Below are 24,009 nucleotides of genomic sequence, written 5' to 3'. Positions count from 1 at the left end.
ATCTGCTCCACATCTCCTTCTGCTGGTCAGGAAATGTTGCAGGCTGAGTTTAGCAAGGTGGGAGGGAAATGTCCTAATTCTACTTATGCTGTCTTCCATCTAGGGCTTGGCACGTCCCAGGGAACTAGCTCTTCTCCCTCTGGTTGACCACCGGTTGCTTAGTGAGTAGGCTTAATGAAGCAAGAGGAAGAGGGCATACATAAGCTATTCTAAAACTTGTTCCCCATATGGACAAAGTCATAGGTATGAATTTCAGTTCCCAAATTCTGATTGGACTCCTATCCTTGAAAGGATAGGAAAGAGCAAGGAATTAATTGTACTAAAATGAAAAGAGAAGTAGTCAAAATCACCCATTCCGATTACTTGTCTGGTGCCACATACCTGAACAATATTAAGTGGTAACTGCTGAGATTAGACAGGACCGTAATCACTGAAACTGATAAAGGAACGTATGACTCAAGCATTAACTATTTTGTGATTTAGTTTGGACGGGGGTGGGGGTGCATAGGTGTAATAAAGAAATTATAGATATAAGTCTTGTTTTAATGGAAGACTGTAACTGCATTGAGTAAGATTTGGATCTGTCTTGATCTGATCTTTTTTTTTCGGTAGTAGCCAAAAGCAGGTTCCTAGAGAAGAACACAAGAAGAGGACAAGTGTGTGAGGGTATTTTCCTGATATATTCCCCCTGTTTTCTAGTGATCTTTGATATCCTTGTACTTACGACTCTTTGGTGACTTTCCTTCCATGAATTTGTTACTGTATATTCTCAACTCATGTAAGCTTTTGAGATAAACAGTATCCTGTGGCAATGAGTTTCACACAATAACTATATGCTGTATTTAAAAATAATAGTAAAAGGACCCCTTTTGTATTTTCACCATCTCTGGCATTACAAGAACTAAGGACTAAGCCATAAAATTACCTGGAGGCAAGTACAAAATGATTGCACCCTGTTCCTTCTTCTCTTGTTACTTGCAGTCTTTGCTATGTATCCTCCTTTAGCTTTCCTTTTCTAAGATGGAGAGTCCTAGTTTATTTAGTCTTTCTGTAGACAAAGCTTGTTCAGTATCTTTGTCACTCTTCTTCGTACCTTTCTCAGTTTTACTATTTCCATTTTGATTTACTTACATGTTAATAGTTAACTTATTTTTGTGGTAGTAATTCGGAACCTAATGAGCACAGTAATTCAGGTTTTCGATGACTACAATGTTACCATAAAAGAACAGGTTTTAATTATTTGGAGATTTCAGACATGTATATGCAGTTCAGTACCCATGACAATGCATTTTTATACTTTAATTAAGCTTCTTGAAGTACATAATTCCTTTTTAAAAGTTTCCATTGCCTCAGTAAGAAAAACACTGTGACCTAGATAAGAGCTTCTGTAGCATTTCATTCTCTTCTGCATGGTGAATACATATCAGATGTTTCTCAGGTGATGAAATAGGAAGATCCCAAGTCTTTCTAGAGCAGAAGAATAACTGTTCTTCATCTCTTTTCTCCTTTGTCATAAGTACGATCACTTAGTATTTTGATGCTCTAGATAAATATAGTATTTATGATTCTAAGGCTATTTCTAAAGAGGGAATAAAGATAGGTTTTGATGACTGTTGGTTTCAGGAAATAAGTCCCTTGCCATGATGCTTGAAAAGTAGTAGTTGGGCCTGTCCTTTACCCAAAGCAAGGTGTAGAACTGAACACATAATTATATGAAAAAGAAATGACAGATGACTGTGGTGCTGTGAAGTCTTATGGTGTCAATCTTTCAACACATGGAGTCTCTCTTAAAATTCCAGCTCCTAGATTCCTGTGCCTTCTTTAAACAGAAGATGAAATCTTCATATGAAGTGAGTTCCAAACTTTCAATATGGGGAGAAAACCAAAGTCTGTTTTAAAGATTACGAATTTTTTTTTCTTGTTTTCCTGAGCAGAAATGCAAAGTCACGATGATTGACTTGCCTTTTTTATTGTCTTTTTTTTTTTTTTTTTTTTTTTTTTTTTTGTGTTTTTTTTTTTTTTTTTTTTTGGTGTATTCCTGGGAATTAGCAATATTCATCAGACTTTTTGGTTGCTAACTTTGTATATGTGGCCATTCCTTTAGGACCTCCTTTATCTGTCTGCGGAAACTGGTTCTGATGCTGCATTTGCAAAACATTTTCAAGGATATGTTACTTTTTTTGACCCCTGCTTTTGTTTTGGGGCATTTTGTTCATAATGTAAGAAAAGTGAGCATCAAGCATGCTCACCAAAAGACATTTTAGTTTTGTACTTGAGATTTTTCTGGGCACAATTCTTACTGTCCAGACTGGGAGGTCTAAAAATTGCCAGACTAGAACAGACCTGACAAAACTCGTTTTGCATTAGTCATTGTTTTGAAAGTAGGCATTGCCAAATAGAGAGAGGTGTAGTAATGTTGCCATGAACAAATATAATTTCAGTATCTTGCAGGACAAATTCGTTTTTACTGTTTCCAGATAGTGGATGACAGATATTTGAGAGCACAAGCATGAGATTTTGATACCTAGTAGACCTGTGGGTATTCTCATCAGCCATGGATGTGCCTTCTTTCGGAGAGTGGCTGTATTCACACAAATCTTGCTGTCTCCCCAGACCACTCCTGTTAGATAGGCTGCTTTGATAGGATCCCATGTGTCTTTTGAAGGCTACGTAGGTATTAGACATGTAGAGACTCCAGAAACAAATTCAGAAATGAATATTTCGGAATAGTTTTAAAGTGACATGTTGAAATGTTATGCTTTGTTTGGAAATTTCACTGGTGGTGCTCAAACATTATTCACATCAAGATTTCAGGTCTTAGTGTGGGGGCATTTGGGTTTGTTTTGTTTTGGTTTTTTTTCCTTCCCTGAATTATAAAGTAACTCTCCGTTTACAGTAAGGCACATTCTGGCTGGACTTATGTCAAAGTCAAATCAATGGCCAACAGGTAGAGAGAAGGCACACCTTAAGATGTTTTCAAATTTATAATACATACATTTTTAACTGGCTGTTGAAATAAACGTGGAGACTTGAACTAGTCATCAAATCAACAGTTCTATTTAGTCAAGCCCTTCTGTGGATATTTGTGATTGTATCATTTCATAGTATCATTTTTGGTAATTTGCCAAGTGTCTGTAACACACCACAATGCACTGACCAGTGTAACTTAACTATTTGAACAATTCATCTGCCAGCAACCCGTGCTGTGGATTGTGTACTGCACCAGTTCTGTTTTTATCATATATCCATGTCTCCAGGTACTCCCTCCTTTGAGGAATATTGCATTTTTTGAGTTCAAATTATTTAAAATTGTTTGGCCTTTTTGCCTTTTAACACATCATAAAGTATGATGAAACTGTACACAGGTGCACCCCAGGGCATAGCATGTTGCTGAAATAACAGGAACACATGCTACTTGTTGTATCACATTGCTTAAATGATGATCACATTGCTATGTTATTTTTCAGAAAGCTGATTATTGTTTAGCAAAAATCTAATTTGAACTTCAGACACTAAGAACGTTAGAGAAACGGTACTATGTGCCTTTGAGAAATTAATCTGAAGTGCAGAGGCACAATTCAGCAAATACTGGATGAATTTTAATGGACTTTGCTCTTGTGGAAGAACTACTTGCAGTCATGCTACTGTATAAACTGTCTTGGATTAGTGGTTTTGGACGGTATCTATAACTGATCCTGCTAATATGGTACAGTCAAATAACGCAAATTCCCTAAGCACTTCATGACCAGTGCTTACTGCATATGCCTACAAGAGGGGTGGTGTGGGTGCATCTTGGTTTTGCTAGAATAAAATCCCCCAAATCAGACCTAAACATGCAACTACCCTTAGTTCTGGGTGCACAAGGGGGAAATTAAAAGAAATCTGAAATATTGCACTCTCATCTGACACACAAGAACTGATCACGTGTTTTTTCCATCTTGCAATATGTGGTCATGTAGGTAGTCATCATCCCTTAATTTTATATTGGTCTGCATTCTGATCTGCTCATAAAGGGGCTTGACCTCCTTGAAGCTCAGACATTTAAATGATAGTCAGAACAAATTTATGTACTTTCATTCCTGGTACCCATGATCTGATAGAAGAGTTATCCTCCCATATTGGCACCAAAAATGCAATTGTTCTAGCAACTACCAGCTGCATTTTGTCCCCAAAACAGTACCAAAAGCTCTTGTACCGATTCTGAAATATACTTCAGAACAGTACTTTGTGGTCTCAATGTTTTTCTTTCCCTCTGTTTCCTTATTCTTGTCCCTTATTATCATAATTAAGGGTTACATTAGGAGGTGGTTGTGCTTCCTGTCAGTGAAAGAACATGCCTTCATGGTTGCAGGCACTCGCTTGCCTGCTCTGCCTGTGTTCTGAAGTAGGATTAATTAGCTCACACTCTGGACTGTATTGACGTGGTGTATATGGTTTCTGGACAGGAGCTGTCTGATGTCTTGCCAGGTGGTAGCACAGGCATAGAAAGCACCTGACGGTTTGCATCTTCATAAACACATCTGAAGTGTGATCACATACCAAGGGCTGCACAGGAATGACAGCGTTACTGTGATAATGTGCTTGTGCCAGGGCTCAGAGTGTGCAGAGTGTGTGTCCTGCAGACAAGGAAACATTCCCAAAACCGCCTCGATGTGAGACTTTCCTCACTGAAAAGTAATATTGAAATGAAGGTTCCCAAGGTCACATTGCTGCCTGCCATGATATTTTGGAATTTGAAGGAGACTGTGTGCTTAGAACTAGAATATTCCTGTTCCCAAAACATGGGCTCCTCGCAGCTGGGCAAAGGAAGGTTTCTGGGGACTGTTTCCAATACCATACTGTGGTGTGTAATCTGCCAGTCCTCATTTCATCTCATACCATTAATTTAGTGAGCTCCGGTCCCTTAATTTTTTTCTTATGTCACTGCTACAGAGAGGAGTAAGACAAAATCCCAGGACGGAGGTGTTCCTGTTACTGTAAGTCGGCAGATGATGAACTCTAAGACTCAATTTGGAGTTTTAGAAAGCAGGCATTCTTTATTGCGGCGCCGGGGGCTAGGTGGAGTTTCCACAAATCAAGCACACCTGTGGCTAGATCACTGTTACATTTATACACAAGAATTACAAGGTAATACACTCCCAGTTACAATGATTGGTTAGTGATTTACATATAATTATAATATCGGTTGTGTCATTCTCTTCTGTTACTATGCTTGCGCAGGGGAAGGGTCTTCACCTGGGCAAGGGTCTTCTTGATCTATGGGTGTTTTTTAGTATTATAATGAAGGCAGTTCACTTCAGGACACCTTAAAAGTAAGTTTTGTTGCCAAGTTGGCCAGCTAGATATCTACTTTGCCAGGTTGTCATATAACTCATCCTATATATAATAGAACCCAGGTGCTATATACAATAGAACCCAGGTGCTCTGGTTGTGGTCTAGAGGGTCCAGAGAATAGGAACTTCAAGGAACACAGCCCCGGATAACAAGTAGCACAGCACCCATACATAACGCTAACATAAAACTAACTTATTAAAATCAAGATGTTCTTATAGTTGATTATTTCACAACCAAACATAGAAAGATTCAGTATAACTTAAGATAATCTTCAGCATTCCTGGCGGTCCATTCTGGGAGCTATCTTTGGTATCGGAGGGCACCAAAGCTCTCCCTGCTACAGAACCCTGCTCACCTGCATGCTTTTCTTACCCCATTGAAGGGCCACAACCTGGATCTGGTCAATTAGCGGAGGACTGTTGCTGAATCATTTTCAAAGCAGCAAAGGCCAATAAAATTGTATCCTGTTCTAGAGCCTGCATTTGCTATAAGCAGGAAAGACTGAAGACTGTAGGCTGACTGTTTTAGCACATAAGAAACAATCAGCAAATGATTTTGCATCATTTTTGTAAAGTAAAATGAGATAGTTTGGCTTTAAGTAGAAAAAAATAACCCTGCTCTTCTCTCCAAGGGGATGTTTATATTCCTTTTCCACATTGAATTGCACTGTCCTCTAGTGGATATTTTAAGCAATTGGTTTTATGTTCGTAAATTTTTCATACTGCTCTGCTACTGTAGGTTTAATCTTTATTTTCAAATGAACCATAAACGTTGTCTGATATAAAAAGCTAGAGGATTAGAGTAATATTTCAAAACTGGATAAGAAAAAGTTACATTTGACCTGCGGTCCAAGTTATAATAATATAGAGACATTTAAAAATGTTTGTATCTGACTTATCAGTTGGAGCAGAAAGATATAGAGTGAAGACGCAGTTGTATGGCATCTGTGTTTTATTACATTTTTATTACATTGAGAGTTTTGGAGATAATCTGCTTCTTTCACATTGAAACAAACTTTGTAAACTGAATAAATGAATAATAAAGACCAATGGAATAATAGGAAGGATTAAATGCACCTTATTAGATTCAAAGTGAAGAACTATGCATCCCATTTTACCCAGTGGTTTGGGTTTTTTCTTAGTAGTGTTACCTACCTCTTAAAAGGTATAGGGAGTAGATCTTTGTCTGGGACATAGAACATTTGACTTGTAATCCAGGTAAACTCAACCATCTCCAAAGGGTTTGGAAAATGCCCTCACCTCTCTTCCTCAGTGTCTGTGTCTCCAAAACAGATAACAAGGAGACTCACTTTCTCCTTGTCATGCTGAAGATCTCTTTCTTAATAAAAGCAACGTGTAGCTGCTAGAAAGTTGAATGAGAGAATGTTCCTTGCTTACCTGTAGCTAATTAAGTATCTGTTCCAATTTTGCCAGGACTAGTATCTCTAGTCCTGGCAAAATTGTGTTCATGTAAGTGTATCTTGCCTTGCACGTCTCTACACTGCAGGAGTTCTTGATGCTTTGCTATTGGTAAAGGTTCCCACAATCTTCCAGCTCTGTGAGAAAGAAGCTCTTGCTTATCACTATTATGAAGGCCAGTGGATCTTCACAAGGCCAAACTGCAACCTGGATATCTGACTTTAGAAGTGTTGAATACCCTTCTTTTTAACCGGGATTCCCTGGGAGTTGAGGTGCTAAGCATCTCTGAAGATCAGATTGGGAATATAAAACCCTTAAGTGACAGTGCTTGTCAGGCTTGTATGTTTGCAGTACTGGACGTCTGCATCCAGCTGTAGGTTACAGCCCCTTTACTTTCCCTCCATGAGCTGGGAATAGTTCTGCATCTTCAGCGCTTCTGTCTCAGCATCCTGCAACGTAAGCTTCCCACATTCTTTGGTATGTTTAAGCAATTTGAGATATCGCCCTTCCACTGGTGTTTATTTTGTTGAAGGAAGGAGAGAAGAAACAAATGCCTGGCCGTATGCTGCTGGCTTGCTTTTCTTGTTTATTTTCTGGCAACTTAATGATTTAGTTTGGTAAAGGAATGTGTTTTTGCAGAGACACAAAATTAGACCCCGTTGACCAGAAGGATTGGGAGACATGATACATGTTTTAACCTCAAAAAATGCTAGAAGCCTCCAGGCAGGAACATGTTTGCCAGCTGTACCATGCAAACTCACTGTCTTCCATATAGATGTGACCTGTGGCATGCTGGAGAAGAAAACTTGACAAATATAGTCTGCTTCATACTGTCTGGGTACACTTGTAGCTGATGAAAGAGTTAGGAGTGGTCAATAAATGAATTCAGTTAGCTTGAAATGTAAAGGTGTTTTTTTCAGATTTCTATCAGAGCACGCTGTAAGCAAGTTCTTTGCTAGTGTAGCTTTTAATTTGCTGCAGATGTAGTTTTACTGACAGTTGCTGAACAGCTTGTTTTCAACTAAAATAAATGGATTGAGCTTCAGAGCAACAGTTTACAGCAAGGGATTATATTGGTGATTTTATAATATAGTTCACTGTGTGAGTGTTCATGCATCTGTGTGTGCATATAAGGGAAAAGATGCACACAAAGTCAACGAGGCGTGCATGGCTAATAGTTGGAAAACTGTTGCAAGTCTTTCCTGCTGTCATCAGATGAGATAGGGGGCGGGGTTGAAAGGGCTTCTCTTAAAAAATACACTAGCTGAAACTTTGATTAAAGGGATCTGAATGTTGGAATAATCATGTTTTTGAGCTATCTTTATGTCAACCGTCTTGAAATATTTTGTTAAAACATGTATTTTAAAACACACATTTAAAAAAGCCCCACACTTAGGTTCCAGTATACATTTTCAGTAGTATTCGGAAGAGATCTGTGCTGTACAATCATGGTCTTGGTGATTTGGGGTTTGATTTTTACCGGACAGTTCTCTAGTTGTATTTCTGGCCTCACATTTTTGTACATAACTAATATTCATTCTGATCCTGAAAGGCAATAGCTCAATTGGCTTACACATTCCCATCTTATCCCGGGTCCTAACAGCACCTTGGGGGTTCTTCCTCGCTTCAGGGCCACTGTTCATGTGTCTGCAGGGTCAGTCGGATCCAGGAGCTGCTTCGGCATCCGCATGGCTCAGATGCTGATATGAGCACAGGAGAGGGGTGTTTATGTGCAGGGGGAGGGAGGGGGAAAGCAAGACAGCTTCTTTGGTGGCTGCCCATACTTAGATTATCTTCAAATGATTATGAAACCTCAGCCTAAGTTAATTTGCATTCGTGTTTGGATTTCTATTTTGTGTGAGATTCAGAGCGTTACCTTGTATGAAGTATCTGCCATTGTTCTGTGCTACAGCGCATTGTCATCCTAAGCCTGTTGTAATTGTTCTGTGGTAATAACAAAGGTGGAAAACGATAGAGAAATAACAACTTGCAAGTGTCAAGTTTTTTGTCCTCTCTATTTTTATGTACAAAATTTGTGGTGTTAGTGTGGACTGTGAAGGATATTCAGCAGACTGGAATACAGCGGCTGCAGACAGCAAGACATCCTGTGTATAGATTTATAAATGGGCTGTAGGAAAAGTGGAATGCTTTATAGGTGCTGCCTATATTAATCCTTAAATGTATGATGATCAGATGTCAGTGTGCATTTTGTTAAGGCTAAGAACATTTTAGAGGAAAAAAAAAAAAGAAATTCTAGTAAATGCACACACACTATATCTAAAATTAGAGTGCGGGCAGGTATGCTAAATCTGCTTCTGCTGTACATAAAATACCCTTACTTGCGTGGAACCTGGCAGCCTTGTGGATTATGTCGGTGATCCAGTACAATTCTAACAGTAATCTCCTAGCACCATTACTTCAGTTAGTATACAATCACGCTTATTTGGGGTGGGGGTTTTTTGGTGCCAAACATTCAAAGCAGAATTGCAGGCTTTGTCAAGGCTCACTTTAACAAAAAGTCACTGCAAATTAAAACTGTTAGTTTTACTAATAAAGCAACATAGATTTTTATATAGATAGGTATACAGAAACATATCTAATGTCTTACATAAAGAGAGAAAAGGCTATTTGTGTGTCTGCATATATGTGCATATAGTGTTTAGGAGCTGGGGGATTAATGGGTATTCCAGCATTTGCAAAGATTCAATACCGTGTCTAGCATGAAGACACTGATAGTGCAGCACTCGCTTAGTTGCTATCACTTTGGCTTCCCAGCATTGGTGCTTAGACCTGGCAGACTGTGGGTTGTTACCACTATTGATGGCGATGTCTTCATGCTATTGTGCGTTCCCTTATTTCTCCAGAGGAGTCTGTAATCAGTTGCAAGTACATTTGATAATGATTTCACATCTATCAGTTGTTTTGGTGGATGGAAAGAACCCAACCTGTGGATATACTGCTATCTTAGTTTCCTTGATAATGTTGCTGAAATACAAAATAATTTTATAAGGCATGCTGTTGGGTAAAAATGGTTATTAGAATAATAATGTTATCAAGTAACCTGTTTTGTATGTAGACAGTTTGCCCTCTCCTTAATATGTCTAATATTCCATATGCATTAGATACTGAGCATGTTAATATGTTATTGTTCTGGTATATAATGGGAGGTTTATTTTTCTTACAGACTTAAATAATACAGAGATTGTGCACATGAAATACTGAAAACCTTTTCATCCATGTACTGAGTCTGAATGTTAAAGTTCTTTCAGCTGGAAACAAAAGATCTAGTCGGGCTACAGAAGCATATATAAACAATGCTTACAAATTTCAGTGGAGTTGAAGTGAATCTCAGCATCATTTGGACTGATCTTTTGGCTTATTTGGAAGATTACAATAAAACCCAAGATTGAATTCTCTACCTGATTCAGTTTCTTATTGATTGAATCCTGTTAGACTCCTCTCTAATTTAACAGTGTATTTTTATTAAAGCCAAGCATACAAACATCAATTATCCTAGCTGCATCTGATTTCCTTCACCTTTTTTTTTTTTTCTTTTTGCTGCCAATGGATTAGAAGACCTGATTAGAATTCAGCTTGAAAGCTGAAAAGCAGATCTTTAAATGAGAATGTCTGCATTAGGAATTAAAATATCTGTACGGGGCATAAAATCCTCCTCCTTATCTCTAATAATGTAAACACACTTGGTTAAGTTGATCCGTCACATGCCTGGCACAATGCCCCTGAATTAGGAGCATGTATTAGAAAGGGCGGAACAGTGTCTGTGGCTTGTCCTGCTGATAGAATACATCACTAGTCTATTTTAACATCAAAGTGCTTTGCATAGATATCTCCCTACCATAAGGGTTAATGTGATAAGGGCTCCATTTTTTCTTTATGTGTTTTTACCTCCCAGCACCAAGAATGTTTGCATGTGCACAAGCAGTAGGAGCAAGGCAGAGAAGGGGCCTTCTAAGTTTCACTGTTGGTAGATTCTACAAAGTTAAGGATTTTGTAACAATGCGAAGGTGAAACAAAAAATTGCAATGGCATCACCAGCTTAACATCCAGAAAACCCTAGACTGGTAAATGCATGCATTTAACGTGACATTGAGGTGTTGGCCCATGTCTAAACTATAAGAAAGCGTTATAAAATCAATTAAATGTATGTTTTGATTTAACTGGATTATTAATTTCCTTCTGATACCTTGTGTGCTCTGCCTGCGATGAGGAAGCCATGTCATGAGCCACATGCAGGCTGTTACTGTGCAAGCTCTATGAACTGGAGCAGTTGGGGTCATGTGTACCAAATCATCGTACCTAATTTCAGAGGGATAAATTTGGGTATCAGGATTTTTAAGGGAGTTTATTATTAATTATCGTTCTACTTATATAGCATTAGAGATGTTTTGTGCTTTGAAAATGTAGACGAGAATTCTGTTTATAGTATCAGGGTGCCCAGAAGAGTGAGCAAATCTTAATTGGATGATTCTACTGCAAATAGTAAGAGGAGGAAAGTAGCAGGTGCAGGCAGCGTCCTAGCACATCAGCACTGGACAACTAGATGGAAGAGTTGGTGTCTAATAAGCTTGAGAGGAGAAAATGGTGCTGTGTCCTGTATAGTCTGATGGGAACTGTTCTGGCCACTCTTGGGCAACATCATGAGAAGTCTTGGAGCTGGGAGCAGCAGCAGGTGATGGGAGAGATGTCAGCGAGGGAGTCTCATTGCCATCTTCATTTTATGACTGTTCTGCTAGCATTGGAGTTCTATAGTGCAATGTAAACGCAGCATATGTTTACAGTAAGGGATGCTTTTGCAGTCTAGGGTACTGCTGAAGGATATTGGTGAGCTGATTTCATGTGGGAAGCAAAGTACGTGTTGAGATATTTTTCTTTTTATTGCTGCATTGTGGATGGCAGTATTACTAACAGTGGTGAGCTTTCAATCTGTGTGTGTGTGACTGCACATCACAGGAGTTAATTGTCACATTTTGTCTGCAGAGAAATACTAAACCTGATAGTGCAGAGCTATAAACGTGCGTGACTGCAGGGAGTTTTCTTGGTGCTGGTATGAGTGGCTACCTGGAGGTGGGCAAAGTGAATCTGTTCATCTTGTGCAATGAGTTAAGGATAATTGCGGTTGACATCATGCACAAGTGAAATTCAGTGATATTTTGTTCCTTCAAACCTAATCCCCTCTTTATCTTGACTTCTTTTGAGTCAGCGTGATTCTGGCAAAGCTTGTTTGTGACACCCAGTGAAGCTTATTGTAGAGCACCCCGAATGTTGTGGATTAGCCCCCCTGTGGAATGAGAAACAGCATAGCTGCATCTGTATGGTGTCCCCCTTGACTTAATAAGCCATGGTGGGAAGCCTGGTATATGAACTTGGGTTCAATATTATTTAGGTATGCTACCTATATGCTACCTTACCAAGTGGAAAGAAACCATATTAGTATCTTCTATGTATTAATGCATTGTATGTTGTGAAAGGTAGTTTAATTGTCAATGGGGAGCAGGAATTTCAGTTTCCAGAAACTGATGAATAGCAGTTTTTTGAGGTTATCAATTAATCTGTTGTAATGAATGTTCTTCATTACATGCCTCTCCTTGTTAATTAGAAGGGATTTTTACTCCTCTTTATCAAGTCAGGGCAAGTATATTACCTTTTCCTCTGTACTGCTTATGATAAAGTGCGTATCCAGATTGTTTTGTGAAGTGTCCACATTAATATTTCATTGCATGTGCATCTGCACACTCATACACTGTGTTTTCTGAGCTCCAACCTCTGATGATTATTCAATACATTAAAAAAAATCCAAAATACAGATTGTTTAATCTCTTTTTATTTATACTTATCAGTAGAAATTTCCCTTTTCTGTGTAATAATGTGTTTATGACACCATGCCAGTTCAGACCAAGGCAATTAATCACTGCTACACACTACAGAAACGATAGACTCAGAATCAAGTTCTCTGAGTACAGAGGTGAAGCTCGTACCTTCCCTAAATGAGAACCTGCCTGACAGAGGGGAATTTGTACCCTGGTTTGGATCTTTTACCCATGTTTATTTAAAAAACAAAGCCAAAACAAAGCACAAATGAAACCCTCACCTATTTCCTACTCTGTTTCTTTCCTACAGGTTGAAGCAATACTTGTAAACATTTTTGGTGGGATCGTGAACTGTGCCATTATAGCCAATGGTATTACCAAAGCTTGCCGAGAGCTTGAGCTGAAAGTACCTCTGGTGGTCAGACTGGAAGGTGAGTGCTAATGGTTTCAGACAAAATCGTCCCTCAGGTGCACAGTAATCTACTTTGGCTTTCTTCAATCTCTAAGCTCTAAACAGATTAGTCCCACACAATAAGAATATGTCCAATTCTTCATCCATAGCATGACCTGAAGTCAATAAACTCTTTCCTTAAATATTTCTGTATTCCTGGTCCCTGGTGGTACTTGAAGCAATGAAATTTTGCAGTGAAAGCATTTTGGTTTTGCTTGTAACATTTGCATTGCAAATAGAAATTATTTGGATGCCAGTTTCTATTTACTGGAAGGTATTTCTTTTTCAAATGATTTTTACTGAATGCAATTCCATTATTGCTAAACCTGTAGCAACATACAGTTTTCTTAAATTTACTCCAATATCATAATTAAAAGAAAGATGTTAGAAACAGTATTTGTGTGAGAGAGATTACTGTAACGTGTTCTTCTGCCCAAATATCCAATCCAGCTAAAATCCATTAAAAAGCAGAAGATTTGGTAATGGTAAGGAATATTTTTTCAGTACATCCAGCATTGTTAAACTGGAAACAAGTAATAGAGAGGTAAGGAAGAGCACTCTTTGGCAGTTACTAGCTTTAATATAATGGCAGTGGATATGGAGTTCTGTCTCTAATTTCTGAGAAGTACTCTGAAGGAGGAAGGGAGATTCTTCTTCTGCCATTGACTGAAAAAGTGCTTTGATCAAAATCAGCACACGAGTCTTGTAAGCTTAAAACATTTCTTTTTTGCCAAGTAGGTTTAAAAATAGAGGGTTTTCTGTTTTGGTTTCTTTTTTTCAGGCCTGTTCCTCAAAAACTTCAATATTCATGTTTGGGCATGTTTAAAGAGCATAAAATGTCCTATCACTCAGCATTGGTGGTGAAAGGAGGATATGCATCCCTTTATGTACCTGAGATACAAAATATTAAGGTGGTTTTTAACACTGTGATAGAGGGGAGAGGGGAAAAAAGGTTCTGAATACACCAGACTCTTTCCTTTTCAAAAAATAAAGTCACCAGGCCACTTGAAGATGCAGGTTACCCATGAAGCCCTTTGGTAAGGGGGGTACTTGTTTTGCCTTTCATGAGAAAGCAGGGTTTTCCCATCCCTCGTTCTCATGCTACATTACACATGATACGTAGTTCACATCAGGGGAGACCACAGCCTGCAACATGCAATTTTGTCCTGTTAAACTTCTGCTGTGCATTTCACTGCAGGGTTCGAACGCTTTCCAGAGTGCATTCTTGGTTTTACATGGGTAGGTTTTTGCTGTGGTAAGTGCAGGAAAATTTAAATACTCTAAAATGGATTTTAGAAACAAATTGTGAAAATTTTCTTTGGATTATGCAGCACCACTAAACACCTTAAGAGAGTAAGTAGATGGTTTAATATGGATGAAGGAGAGACTGATGGATGTTGGTTAGAAGCAGGAAAGTTTCATAATATAAAATCTCATTGTTTATCAGCTCTAGGCAATGTTGTTTAGCTTTTTGTCACAGCGAAAAATTTTCCTGTCTGTCATAGCTGGGAAAAAGTTTATCTGTCAGATCTGCAAGACTTCTCATCTATTGTAGCTGTTATTTTTTAAGTGAAGATATTGGAAAAGACGTTAGTTTTCCTTATGAACAAGATAGTTGAAAGTTGTTTCTATTGCAGTATTTGAAACCGGTTTAAGAGAAACAGGAAAATCAACTTGCTCCTTTTAAACTGCAGTCTGGTAGGTCTGCCACTGGGTTTTCTTGACCTTTCTCCAGTACTTTCAATAATTCCATGATTATACACAAGTAAGGGTGAATTTTTTTTTTTTAACATGAGTTCTGGGAGATTGCAAGAGGCAAAGCAGTCCCTGAGCTGAATGAGGAGAGTCCTGGTGCTACTGCACTGTGGAGTTTGTCTGGAACAGAAGGTGTGGAGCAGGAGTGCTTCTGCCTGGGGGTTGCACAAAGCCCTGCAGAGGTGACTGCATGGTGCCTGTTCCTCTTGAGCCTGCGACCTTTATGAGTCTCGTGTGCTGCTTCATCCACAGAGGCCGAAGCTGAATCTTTAGAACGTCTAACACAGATTTTAATGCAAACATCTTTTCTTGGTCACCTTCTCATGATTGCTTACTCTTTACTAGGTTTGTAATAATGCTTCTCCTAGACTAGTTGCTCTCTCCAGAGGTGGCGATACCACATTTTCATTAGGAAACTCTCTCTCAGTATAATACAGCAAACTCTCCCTTTTGCATAATATTTACCTCAGAAGTTTTTTAATTCCTTCTCTTATTCCTAGTGTTACCAATTCATCCTAAACGAAGAGCTATGAAGTTTACAGCCTTCAGATGTTGTACTTCTAAACTGTTAGCTTGTAACTCCTGCTTTCTCTGCCTCCTCAGTCACCCAACCAAGCAATATATGTATATATATTTGGTTCTTTTAATCTTTCCTCAGAAATCAATCTCTCTGGATCCTTAATCATCTTTGGTGTTCTTCTTTGAACTCATACCGGGTTATCCAAACGTATAAGGATTTTGAATTAATCATGAGTACTGTGGAAGTAATAACGCTACCCAAGACTTTTTAAAATGTCACCAATAACATTTTACACTTCAAAAGGAGAAAGAAGAACAAGCACTTTTTTGGATTTCCATTTTGTCGTGGTTTAACCTCAGCCGGCAACTGAGCACCATGCAGCCGCTCGCTCACTCCCCCATGGTGGGATGGGGGAGAGAATTGGAAGGGTAAAAGTGAGAAAACTCGTGGGTTGAGATAAAAACAGTTTAATAGGTAAAGCAAAAGCCGCGCACGCAAGCAAAGCAAAACAAGGAATTCATTCACTGCTTCCCATCGGCAGGCAGATGTTCAGCCATCCCCAGGAAAGCAGGGCTCCATCACACATAACGGTTACTTGGGAAGACAAACGCCATCACTCCGAATGTCCCCCCCTTCCTTCTTCTTCCCCCAGTTTATGTACTGAGCATGACGTCCCATGGTATGGAATGTCCCTTTGGCCAGTTGGGGTCAGCTGTCCTGGCTGTGCCCCCTCCCAGCTTCTTGTGTACCTCCAGCCTTCTCAGTTGGTAGAGCATGGGAAGCTGAAAAGTCCTTGACTAGTGTAAGCATTACCTAGCAACAACTAAAACATCAGTGCCTTATCAATTTTGTTCCCATCCTAAATCCAAAACACAGCACTGTACCAGCCACCAGGAAGGAAATCAACTCTATCCCTGCCGAAACCAGGACACATTTTGACCATTTTTCCAGCAGAAGGTTTATGATTTATTCCCATAAATCTAACAGATTTGTGACCTGTACTTTAAAGACTCTTTGCCTGCATGCACTGTACTACAAATGTCTTGTTGACTAGAGTTTTAATCAGTCAAATCTGTCTTGATTTAGCAGGATTCTGTGGACAAATCTTTGTCAGTTGTATAATAATTACAAGCTGTTTTACCAGTGGATAAAGAAAGGATTACTCTCCTCTTTGAAAATGGTAACTTTATAATTACATGTATTTACTTGCCTTATCAGTAAAGAATTCACCAGCTGAGACGTGGGATTGTTGTTGTTTAAAAAGCTCATGGAAAGATGGAGAAACCACATACTCCAAATTTTATCTTTTACAGATGTAGAAAACTAACTTCTGCTGGGTTTATGTAGCATTTTTTCCCCTTTAAAGTGTGATGTACTTCAATTAAGTTTTGTGAAAACTAACTAGGAGCGCTGAATGGAAGCCAAACCTTGTTTCTCATTTATATAGCTCAGAGTTTGATGAAAAGAGGAAAGAATAAAAAAGAATTGTGAATTAGATGTCCTCTTCCTATGCTAGAAATTTTACATTCTCTCTCTTTCAACAATTAATTCTTTGCCTCTGTGGTCATAGGACAAGAAGACTTGGGAGGAATTAGAACTACTTAATACGTTGAAACGCAGCTAGAAGCAAGTTGGTGTTTATTCAAATGTCTGAATCCAAAATTTCCTATTATATTTTCAGCCATGTGATTCGCAGTCTTCTGTGTTCTTCGGAATCTAATGATTTTTTTTTATTATATTCAGAAATCTTTTACGCACAAGTGAAATTTTGCTCCATTTTGTATATCTTGCTCAAAAATATGGTTTAGTATATATGCCTGTGATTTTTAGTATCCCAAATTGCCTGTCAAGAGAGAAGAATGGGGTATTGCAAAGTCACATTTAGAACTTCATTCGTATCAACCTCTTCGGACATCTTGGGTTTAAACATTCAGCACAAATATAAATGTGCTTGAATCTTTCCCAGTTTGGATGTAAACATGGGGCAGGGGAAAAGATTAAAATATTCTTTGGGAAAAGTTCAAGATAGAAAAGGGCAAATGGGGTGGACAGAACAGAAAGAGTTTAATTGTCTCTTGTGAGACCATTCTTAAAGTGAAAGTTGATTTATTCTTCACTGCAGACCCAACAGCTACAAGATGTGTGAGCCACCAAAACTTCGTAGGTTCCCTAGCTAAAGATCATTACTTAAAGCTGATCCCTAGCCAAACCTCAAATCAAATGTTGACTGAATGTTAGCTAGTGATGAACTTTAAACCTTGTCCCTTATTCTCCAACAGCTCTGTCTTTGAGACCCGAGAGGCTATGAGTGTCCAGCTTGTGGGCTAGCAGAAATGACATAACCTGGATCCGTGCCAGGGTGGGACATTTGGCTCTTAATACGCTCATCAGTGTAGCATGTCAAAGCTGAACCGTTACTATTGGTAATGTAACACGGTCGCAATGTGTTCATGCCAATAATATTGTCAGACATACTGCATATTGTGAAATATTTTGCCATAGCAGAATGTTTTGGGTAGATCAGATTATTTTTTACGTTAATCTTCTATTTCTTAGGATGTACCAAATGTATATAACTGTGTCTTTGCCCCTTATATCTTACTTACCTGAAAAGCTAGCAATGGCATTGCAGAGTCTTGCATCCTCTCCAGCCATCAGCATTAAACAGTGGCAGTTTAGCCTGTTCCTAATGGTTTTATGACAGTGCAAGTGAATAAATGAGCGTTATCAAAATCCTGTTGGAGTATGGTCGGGGATGTTTTATTTGTTTGTTTTCGTTCAACCTGTGCAGTCCTCTTGACTCATTTGTAACAATGTGTGCTGGTATAATCTTGCAATTTATAGAAACATGCTTAGGTAGAATATTTATTACTACGATTTTTAGGTAATGAGTTGAATAGATTCGCTTCGCTAGTGAAAGCAGAGATTTCAAGGCAATAGAAGTGTAAATGTGAGTGATTGCATGTACACAGACAGAGAGGTTGTTTCAGAAGGAGGATATTTAGATTAAAAAGCCTGAAAGTATCTGCTGATAAAATTACATCTTTCCTGTTTTTCCATGGAGTGTTATTGACAGTAATATGTGTCAGAAGGAAGAAACCACTTTTCCTCATCAGAAAGCCATTCCCTTAATAGAAGTCAAGTTTAAAAAAAAAAAAAAAAAAAAAAAAAACAAACAAAAAACCCCAGCGACAACAACAAAAGCCCGTTAGCCTTCAGTCTTGTGAATTTTCACCGTTTCTCGGTTGGCTACGGTGTAGGTGAAGGGCAGGTTATTCTGATAGCCCGCGTATGGGATTCTGTTTACAGTTCTCTGACACCATCCAGTGGCAGGAGGTTAATGTTAGAATAGTGGGATTATTTGTTTATTTTAACATCTACTGCAATAAGATGATACCCTTTGTAGATTCTTAAATGTTTGCAGTGTTTTCTGACCGTTTCATTTTAAAACTCTTACCTCTGCTCAGGACAGGATCTCATTAAAATTTCTGTATTGTCCATACATCTAAAATACTTACCGCAGTGGGATAAAAAGCTATCATTAAAAGAAGAAAATTACAGCAAAGGAAATGTTTGCTGAAAAATATGCTTAGTTGTATGGCCTGCCTATAAAACAGTATTTTATTTAATATATACAAAATGTACCCTTACTCTTGACTGCAGTGGGATTTTTTTCAGCTTTCATATTTTCATTTGTCTGCATAAACTCCTCCCTCCCTTCTCAGTGGCCTGTTTTGTATTGATTTTGTAATGCATGTAAGACAAGTGGTGTGTAGAGCAATCAATGCAGTGCAGAACAGATCCGATGTATTGTTCCCACTCTGACCTGTTAGTAAATTAATATTGGCCACTTAGTGAAGAGCAAAAGTTAGTTTTAAATATGTGGCTATCACAAACAGCATAATATTTTTCTCTGTGGGAGAATTTCCAGGAAAATTTTTCCCTCTTTCCATTTTTTTCTCCTCACAACACTTTGTCTCGTAGAATCTTGTTTGAGAGATAGGTACAATCTTGACTGTTTTAAATGTTTATCACACTTGTATCTAAATAATAGATAAAACCTTCCAGACTTGATGGGAATCGCTGTACAAATGTGAGGAACTCAACAGAGAAGAGAACCTTCGTAATGCCTTCTGACTTTCCTGTACAGTTCTGTACTGGCAATTAGCAGCTTCCACATTACGTTATATAGGATGGTTGGGGAAAAAAAAAAAATATTACGCTCTTTTTTGCCCGTAATACTCTTTTTTTCTGTAGGAAAAGTCCTGTACAGTTCTGGATGTTACTATGCAACCAAATCTCCCTTCTGTCAGAGACTTCAGATGTCTTTGACCTTCCTACACAACTCCCACAGTGTGTCTTCTGCATATCGATGGGAAGCGTGACCTCTTCTGCCAGTGCTTTTGAACAGCTAGCAGATGGGGTCCCACACTCCTCTTCCAGACACCTGCCTCTCCTATCACAAAGTGCTGGGGCCTGCTGCGACAGAGATGTCTTTGGTCTCTTTCGGCGCCGGGAGTGGGAATCCTGACTTGAGCACGCTCGTGAAACAGACTTCTGAATTTCTCTACTTCTGCTGTACAGTTTCAGACATTTCATAAAGTCTGCCAAAAACCCAAAATAACCCTTTAAAATGAGCATTCTGGAAGTTGCATAGTAAAGAGTACGCTCCTTGCTTGGTTAATAATTAAGGGTATAATTAGTGTATAGCTCCAAATATAATTAAAATTCATTTTGCTAGGTCTAGGAATTGCAAAGTAATTAAGCATTTTGACATGGCAAATGAACAAGAAACTTGATGCGGAGAAGGAGTCTAGAAATGATCCTAAAGAGGATCAGCTCAGGGCCTTGTGCTTGTGGCTAGCGGTGTGATCCCAAAGTGTGGATTCCACTTCCTCAGTAGGATATCTGACTCCAAGGTCTTCTCTGGTGCAGAACATACCAGTGATCAAAGCTTTGGAGAACTCACGTTTTCTGTCTTTGTTTTCCATCGAGAAAGAGCTAGAGTAAATCGGAAGGTGATGCACTTGCCTTTTGTACAAGAGAACAGTGTGCAAAACAGGCTTTCCTGAAATATCTTTTTTAATTTATGGTTTTTTCCTTTACTGTGCATGTAGTCTGTTGATAAAATGTGAGCTTTTTATATACAAAATGGAGCACTTGTACTGTATGGCTGTACAGTCTCCCTCAACGTGGGATAATACAGTGCAGCAGCAGAGGAGGGAACGATGTCATGCTGAACGCTTCAGAGCTCTCCATGTTCCCCTTTTTTAGCAGAAATGCAAAAAAGCGTATTCAATAGCAACTCAAAACCAGTTATATTTTCAGTATTACCCAAATCTTTGTCTTCCAGTCGCCCATTTTGCAGCTTTCAGTTAACATGGCTGAATTTGAGTTACAGTTGATTCACTGACTGCTGATGAGCTGTAGCTGATTGTCGCTAATAAATGCGTTAAAACTTCTGAGTGTCTTAAAGGCCTGATACGTGATCCGTTATCCACTGCTCTTGCGGGATGTCCCTGCTGACTCGGGTGGATGTTGGATTGACCCTCTAATCTTCACAAAGCCCCTCTTGTGGATGCAAGTGCTATTATCAGATTGCATTGTCTGTCAAGATTGTCATGGAAATGAAGAGTTCCTTCTTCTCAGCTCAGTCTAAACCACTCATTGAATCTGTTGTTAAACTGAAATGATGTGTAGTTTGAAGCATTAACTACTTTTATAGGATTTAATAGAAGGTGCTTATTATTCATTAATATTAATTACTAATTATAGTCAATGTTCTTTTTTAGGAACAAATGTTCATGAAGCCCAGCGTATTCTGAATGAAAGCGGACTCCCCATCATGTCTGCAAATGACCTTGAGGATGCAGCAAAGAAGGCGGTGGCTAGCGTGGCCAAAAAATAGCAACTTGAAGATTATTCTCATGGGAAGTGTGTGTGTTTCACAAGACGTCATTCCTGTTGTTGTTTCAGAGAGGATTAGTGGAGTTTTTCCAAGCAGTCATCAGTGTTGGTGGACTGAATTTATAATACAAGGCAAATTCAGGCCATAGGCTTGCAGGTTAGGCCTCAGAAATTTTGCAGCTACGTTCTTGAAAAGTTTGTATGTCCATCTAATTTTGGTAATTTTGTTGTTCAGAATTGTAATAAGTAATACTTGACTTCCTAAAGCTCTTTTTCTGCTTTCCTTCCAGAATTGTCACTGATAAACTCATGCTAAGATACAATGATTAATAATTGACTTCTATCAACAGGATTGTTCTTTAATCAAACACATGTAGTTCACCTGGTTCACAATATTTTCATTCATTTTTTTATATTGTAAAGAGTCAGCAAACTAATAATGGGTTTATATTTTTTATGGACTTTTACAGTAATGTAAAAAATTGTGCTTACAATATCTATTTTTATTCAAATGAATAACGTTTATTTTCTTTTTTAGAAATCACACATTTTGCCTTAAGATGATTTTCTTTTGTAGATGCCAAAGTATACCTCACAATAGGAAAAGGGATTGAATAGTTGGTAGCGAAAGGACCTTCCATTCTTAGACTGTGCCTATAAGCTGGCGAAATGTGATTCATTTTATTTTCTAGTTTTTGGAAATGAGGTGCAGTATTTCTAGGTGTAACAGTGCCATACAGAGAGCTCTAGGAGGATGTGTCTGCCACCAAGAAAATGGCTGCTAACTTTTTAAAATAACCTCTTTCATAAGTATGTCACTGCTGTGAGGTTTTAAAATACGATGAAAACGTGAAGCAGTTTTCTGTCAGGAGTATGGAGTATTCTTCAATTGATTTAACTTCCAGAAACCTTTTCTGATTTATTGGGAATAAAACACAAATGAACTTTTCCATTTTTAAAGTATTTGATTTCTCAGGCATCAGTAAAAATACGTACAAGAAAAAAAAAACCGTAAGTTTCATTACTCAGATATTGACTGAGATTTATTTTGATTATATATTCTTTTATAACAGTCAAAATTCAAGCTGTTAGTTACACAAATCATTCATTCAGGGAACAGAAGACAATACCAAATGGCTTGTGTAACTAAAGAACTCGGTACAAATCTCACTCAGCCCAGGAACTACATGCTGAAAATCATCAATAAATTTGAACAGTGAACAAATGAGTGGATATTATGATCTGGTGTTGTAAATGGGCAGAGAGGTAAAAATTTGTCTAATAAATTCTTAATTGTGATTTTTGAGCGGCTCTAATCAATACCGTGTTCTACTTAGAAAAATGTAAATAAATTTTTCTTGACATTTCCATTAAAACTGTGACATTCAAAATAAATTATCTGCACTAATCTCTGGCTCTTGACACAAATAGTATAGATAGGTTGCTATCATCAGTTACTGTAGGTTTTTTCTTCTCCATTCCTTTCTCTACATATTGCTCAAGGAAAAAATGTACGACCATTAGAATAGCAATAAATATGCCACTAGGTATGTACTTACTGACTGAATGAAGAAGGGTGTCGTCGTTAGTTCTCGTGAAGGTGCGTAGAAGCACACTGCTTTGAAGGAAGAAATGTTTACCTCACCACAATAAATAAAAAAGTCACACTCTATTTTATATATTTTAATACTGGAATTAGAAGCATTCTGTGGAAGAACTGTTTATGCAATGTTGTCGCACACTGTGTATCTAACTTCTGGTCTCAAAACCATTCATTGTGTCTGCACACAATTATTATTCTGCAAAGATTAACACTATGTACACCGTTTCGTCAAATAAATGTAAAAATGAACCCATTTAATGACTGTCCTTTCTATAAAATAGAAAACTGTTTCTCTTTTGTATTCTGTGTTCTTCCATTCAGCATTTTGTTACAGGTGGGTGAAATCAAATGCATAGGAATTTAGTTTCAATTGGGTAATACTGGTATACTCTTATATACGTGCTTTTTATCTAGAAAAGTAAATCTTTTTATCTCTCTATATATCTTTTCTTACATGTAGGCTAATGACAGTACATACAAGTTTTATTTCTCTTAAGCCGTATACAGAATAGAAGAGTGTAATTTTTAATTTTAATTTTTTTATAATTTATAAAATCTTATAAGCTCTGGGTTTGTATTTTTGAACGTTTGGCGCTTCACTTGCCCCAAGGCACTGTTCGCTCTCTGTAAGCAGGGGCTCTCTCGCTGTGTTCAGCTTGCTTGGTGTGACGACGTAGACTGGTTTGTTTTTATTTGCATGGGTCATTTCTCTGTGTATGGAAATATGTAAAGTTAGTTTTGCTCTCCCTTGGAAAGGCGTTTTAGTTACATTTCCTGTGATTTTAGCTGTTATAAATGGCGAGTAAATGCAATGCATAGAAGGGATGCTTTTGTCTTCGCTCAAGCACGCGGAGTCGCAGCCTGGCAAGAGTGCGGTTTGCTGCCCTCAGCAGCTCTCTCCCCGATTGCTGCCCTCCCACCTTGGCGGGGCTGGCTCCAGCCAGCTGGTTACAGCTTGAACCCACACGGCACATACATGAGAACTGCTCCTCCTGCAGAAAGCGAACAGCAGTGTAAGCAGCGGGTAAGTTCCAGTTAATCCCCGTTGTGAAAGTTTTACGTGGGATTTAGATAGCCTTTAAATCTTGAAATTTCAGCCTGTATTAATAAAGTTCTGTAGGATTCGGCACTTAGAAGGGAAAACAGGAGGAAGCTGTTAACGCTGACATTGTGTTACATCTTTAACAAGATAC

General features: G+C 38.4%; 1 protein-coding gene across 1 annotated transcript in view; it reads left to right on the top strand.

Annotated features, from left to right (window-relative positions):
- The window catches only part of SUCLG2 (succinate-CoA ligase, GDP-forming, beta subunit), a 125,733-nt gene extending 104,196 nt beyond the window's left edge, over positions 1-21,537 (top strand). The window contains exons 10-11 of the mRNA XM_009329850.1: positions 12,891-13,011; positions 21,099-21,537. Of these exons, the coding sequence (XP_009328125.1) occupies positions 12,891-13,011; positions 21,099-21,214 (237 nt within the window). The 3' untranslated portion in view covers positions 21,215-21,537. The remainder of the gene's footprint in view (positions 1-12,890; positions 13,012-21,098) is intronic.
- Positions 21,538-24,009: the final 2,472 nt, after the last annotated feature.

This window comes from Pygoscelis adeliae, unplaced genomic scaffold, assembly GCF_000699105.1.
Source record: "Pygoscelis adeliae isolate BGI_AS28 unplaced genomic scaffold, ASM69910v1 Scaffold67, whole genome shotgun sequence".
Lineage (NCBI taxonomy): Eukaryota > Metazoa > Chordata > Aves > Sphenisciformes > Spheniscidae > Pygoscelis > Pygoscelis adeliae.
Note: the sequence above shows the minus strand (reverse complement) of the source record. Positions and strands in the feature narration are given on the sequence as shown.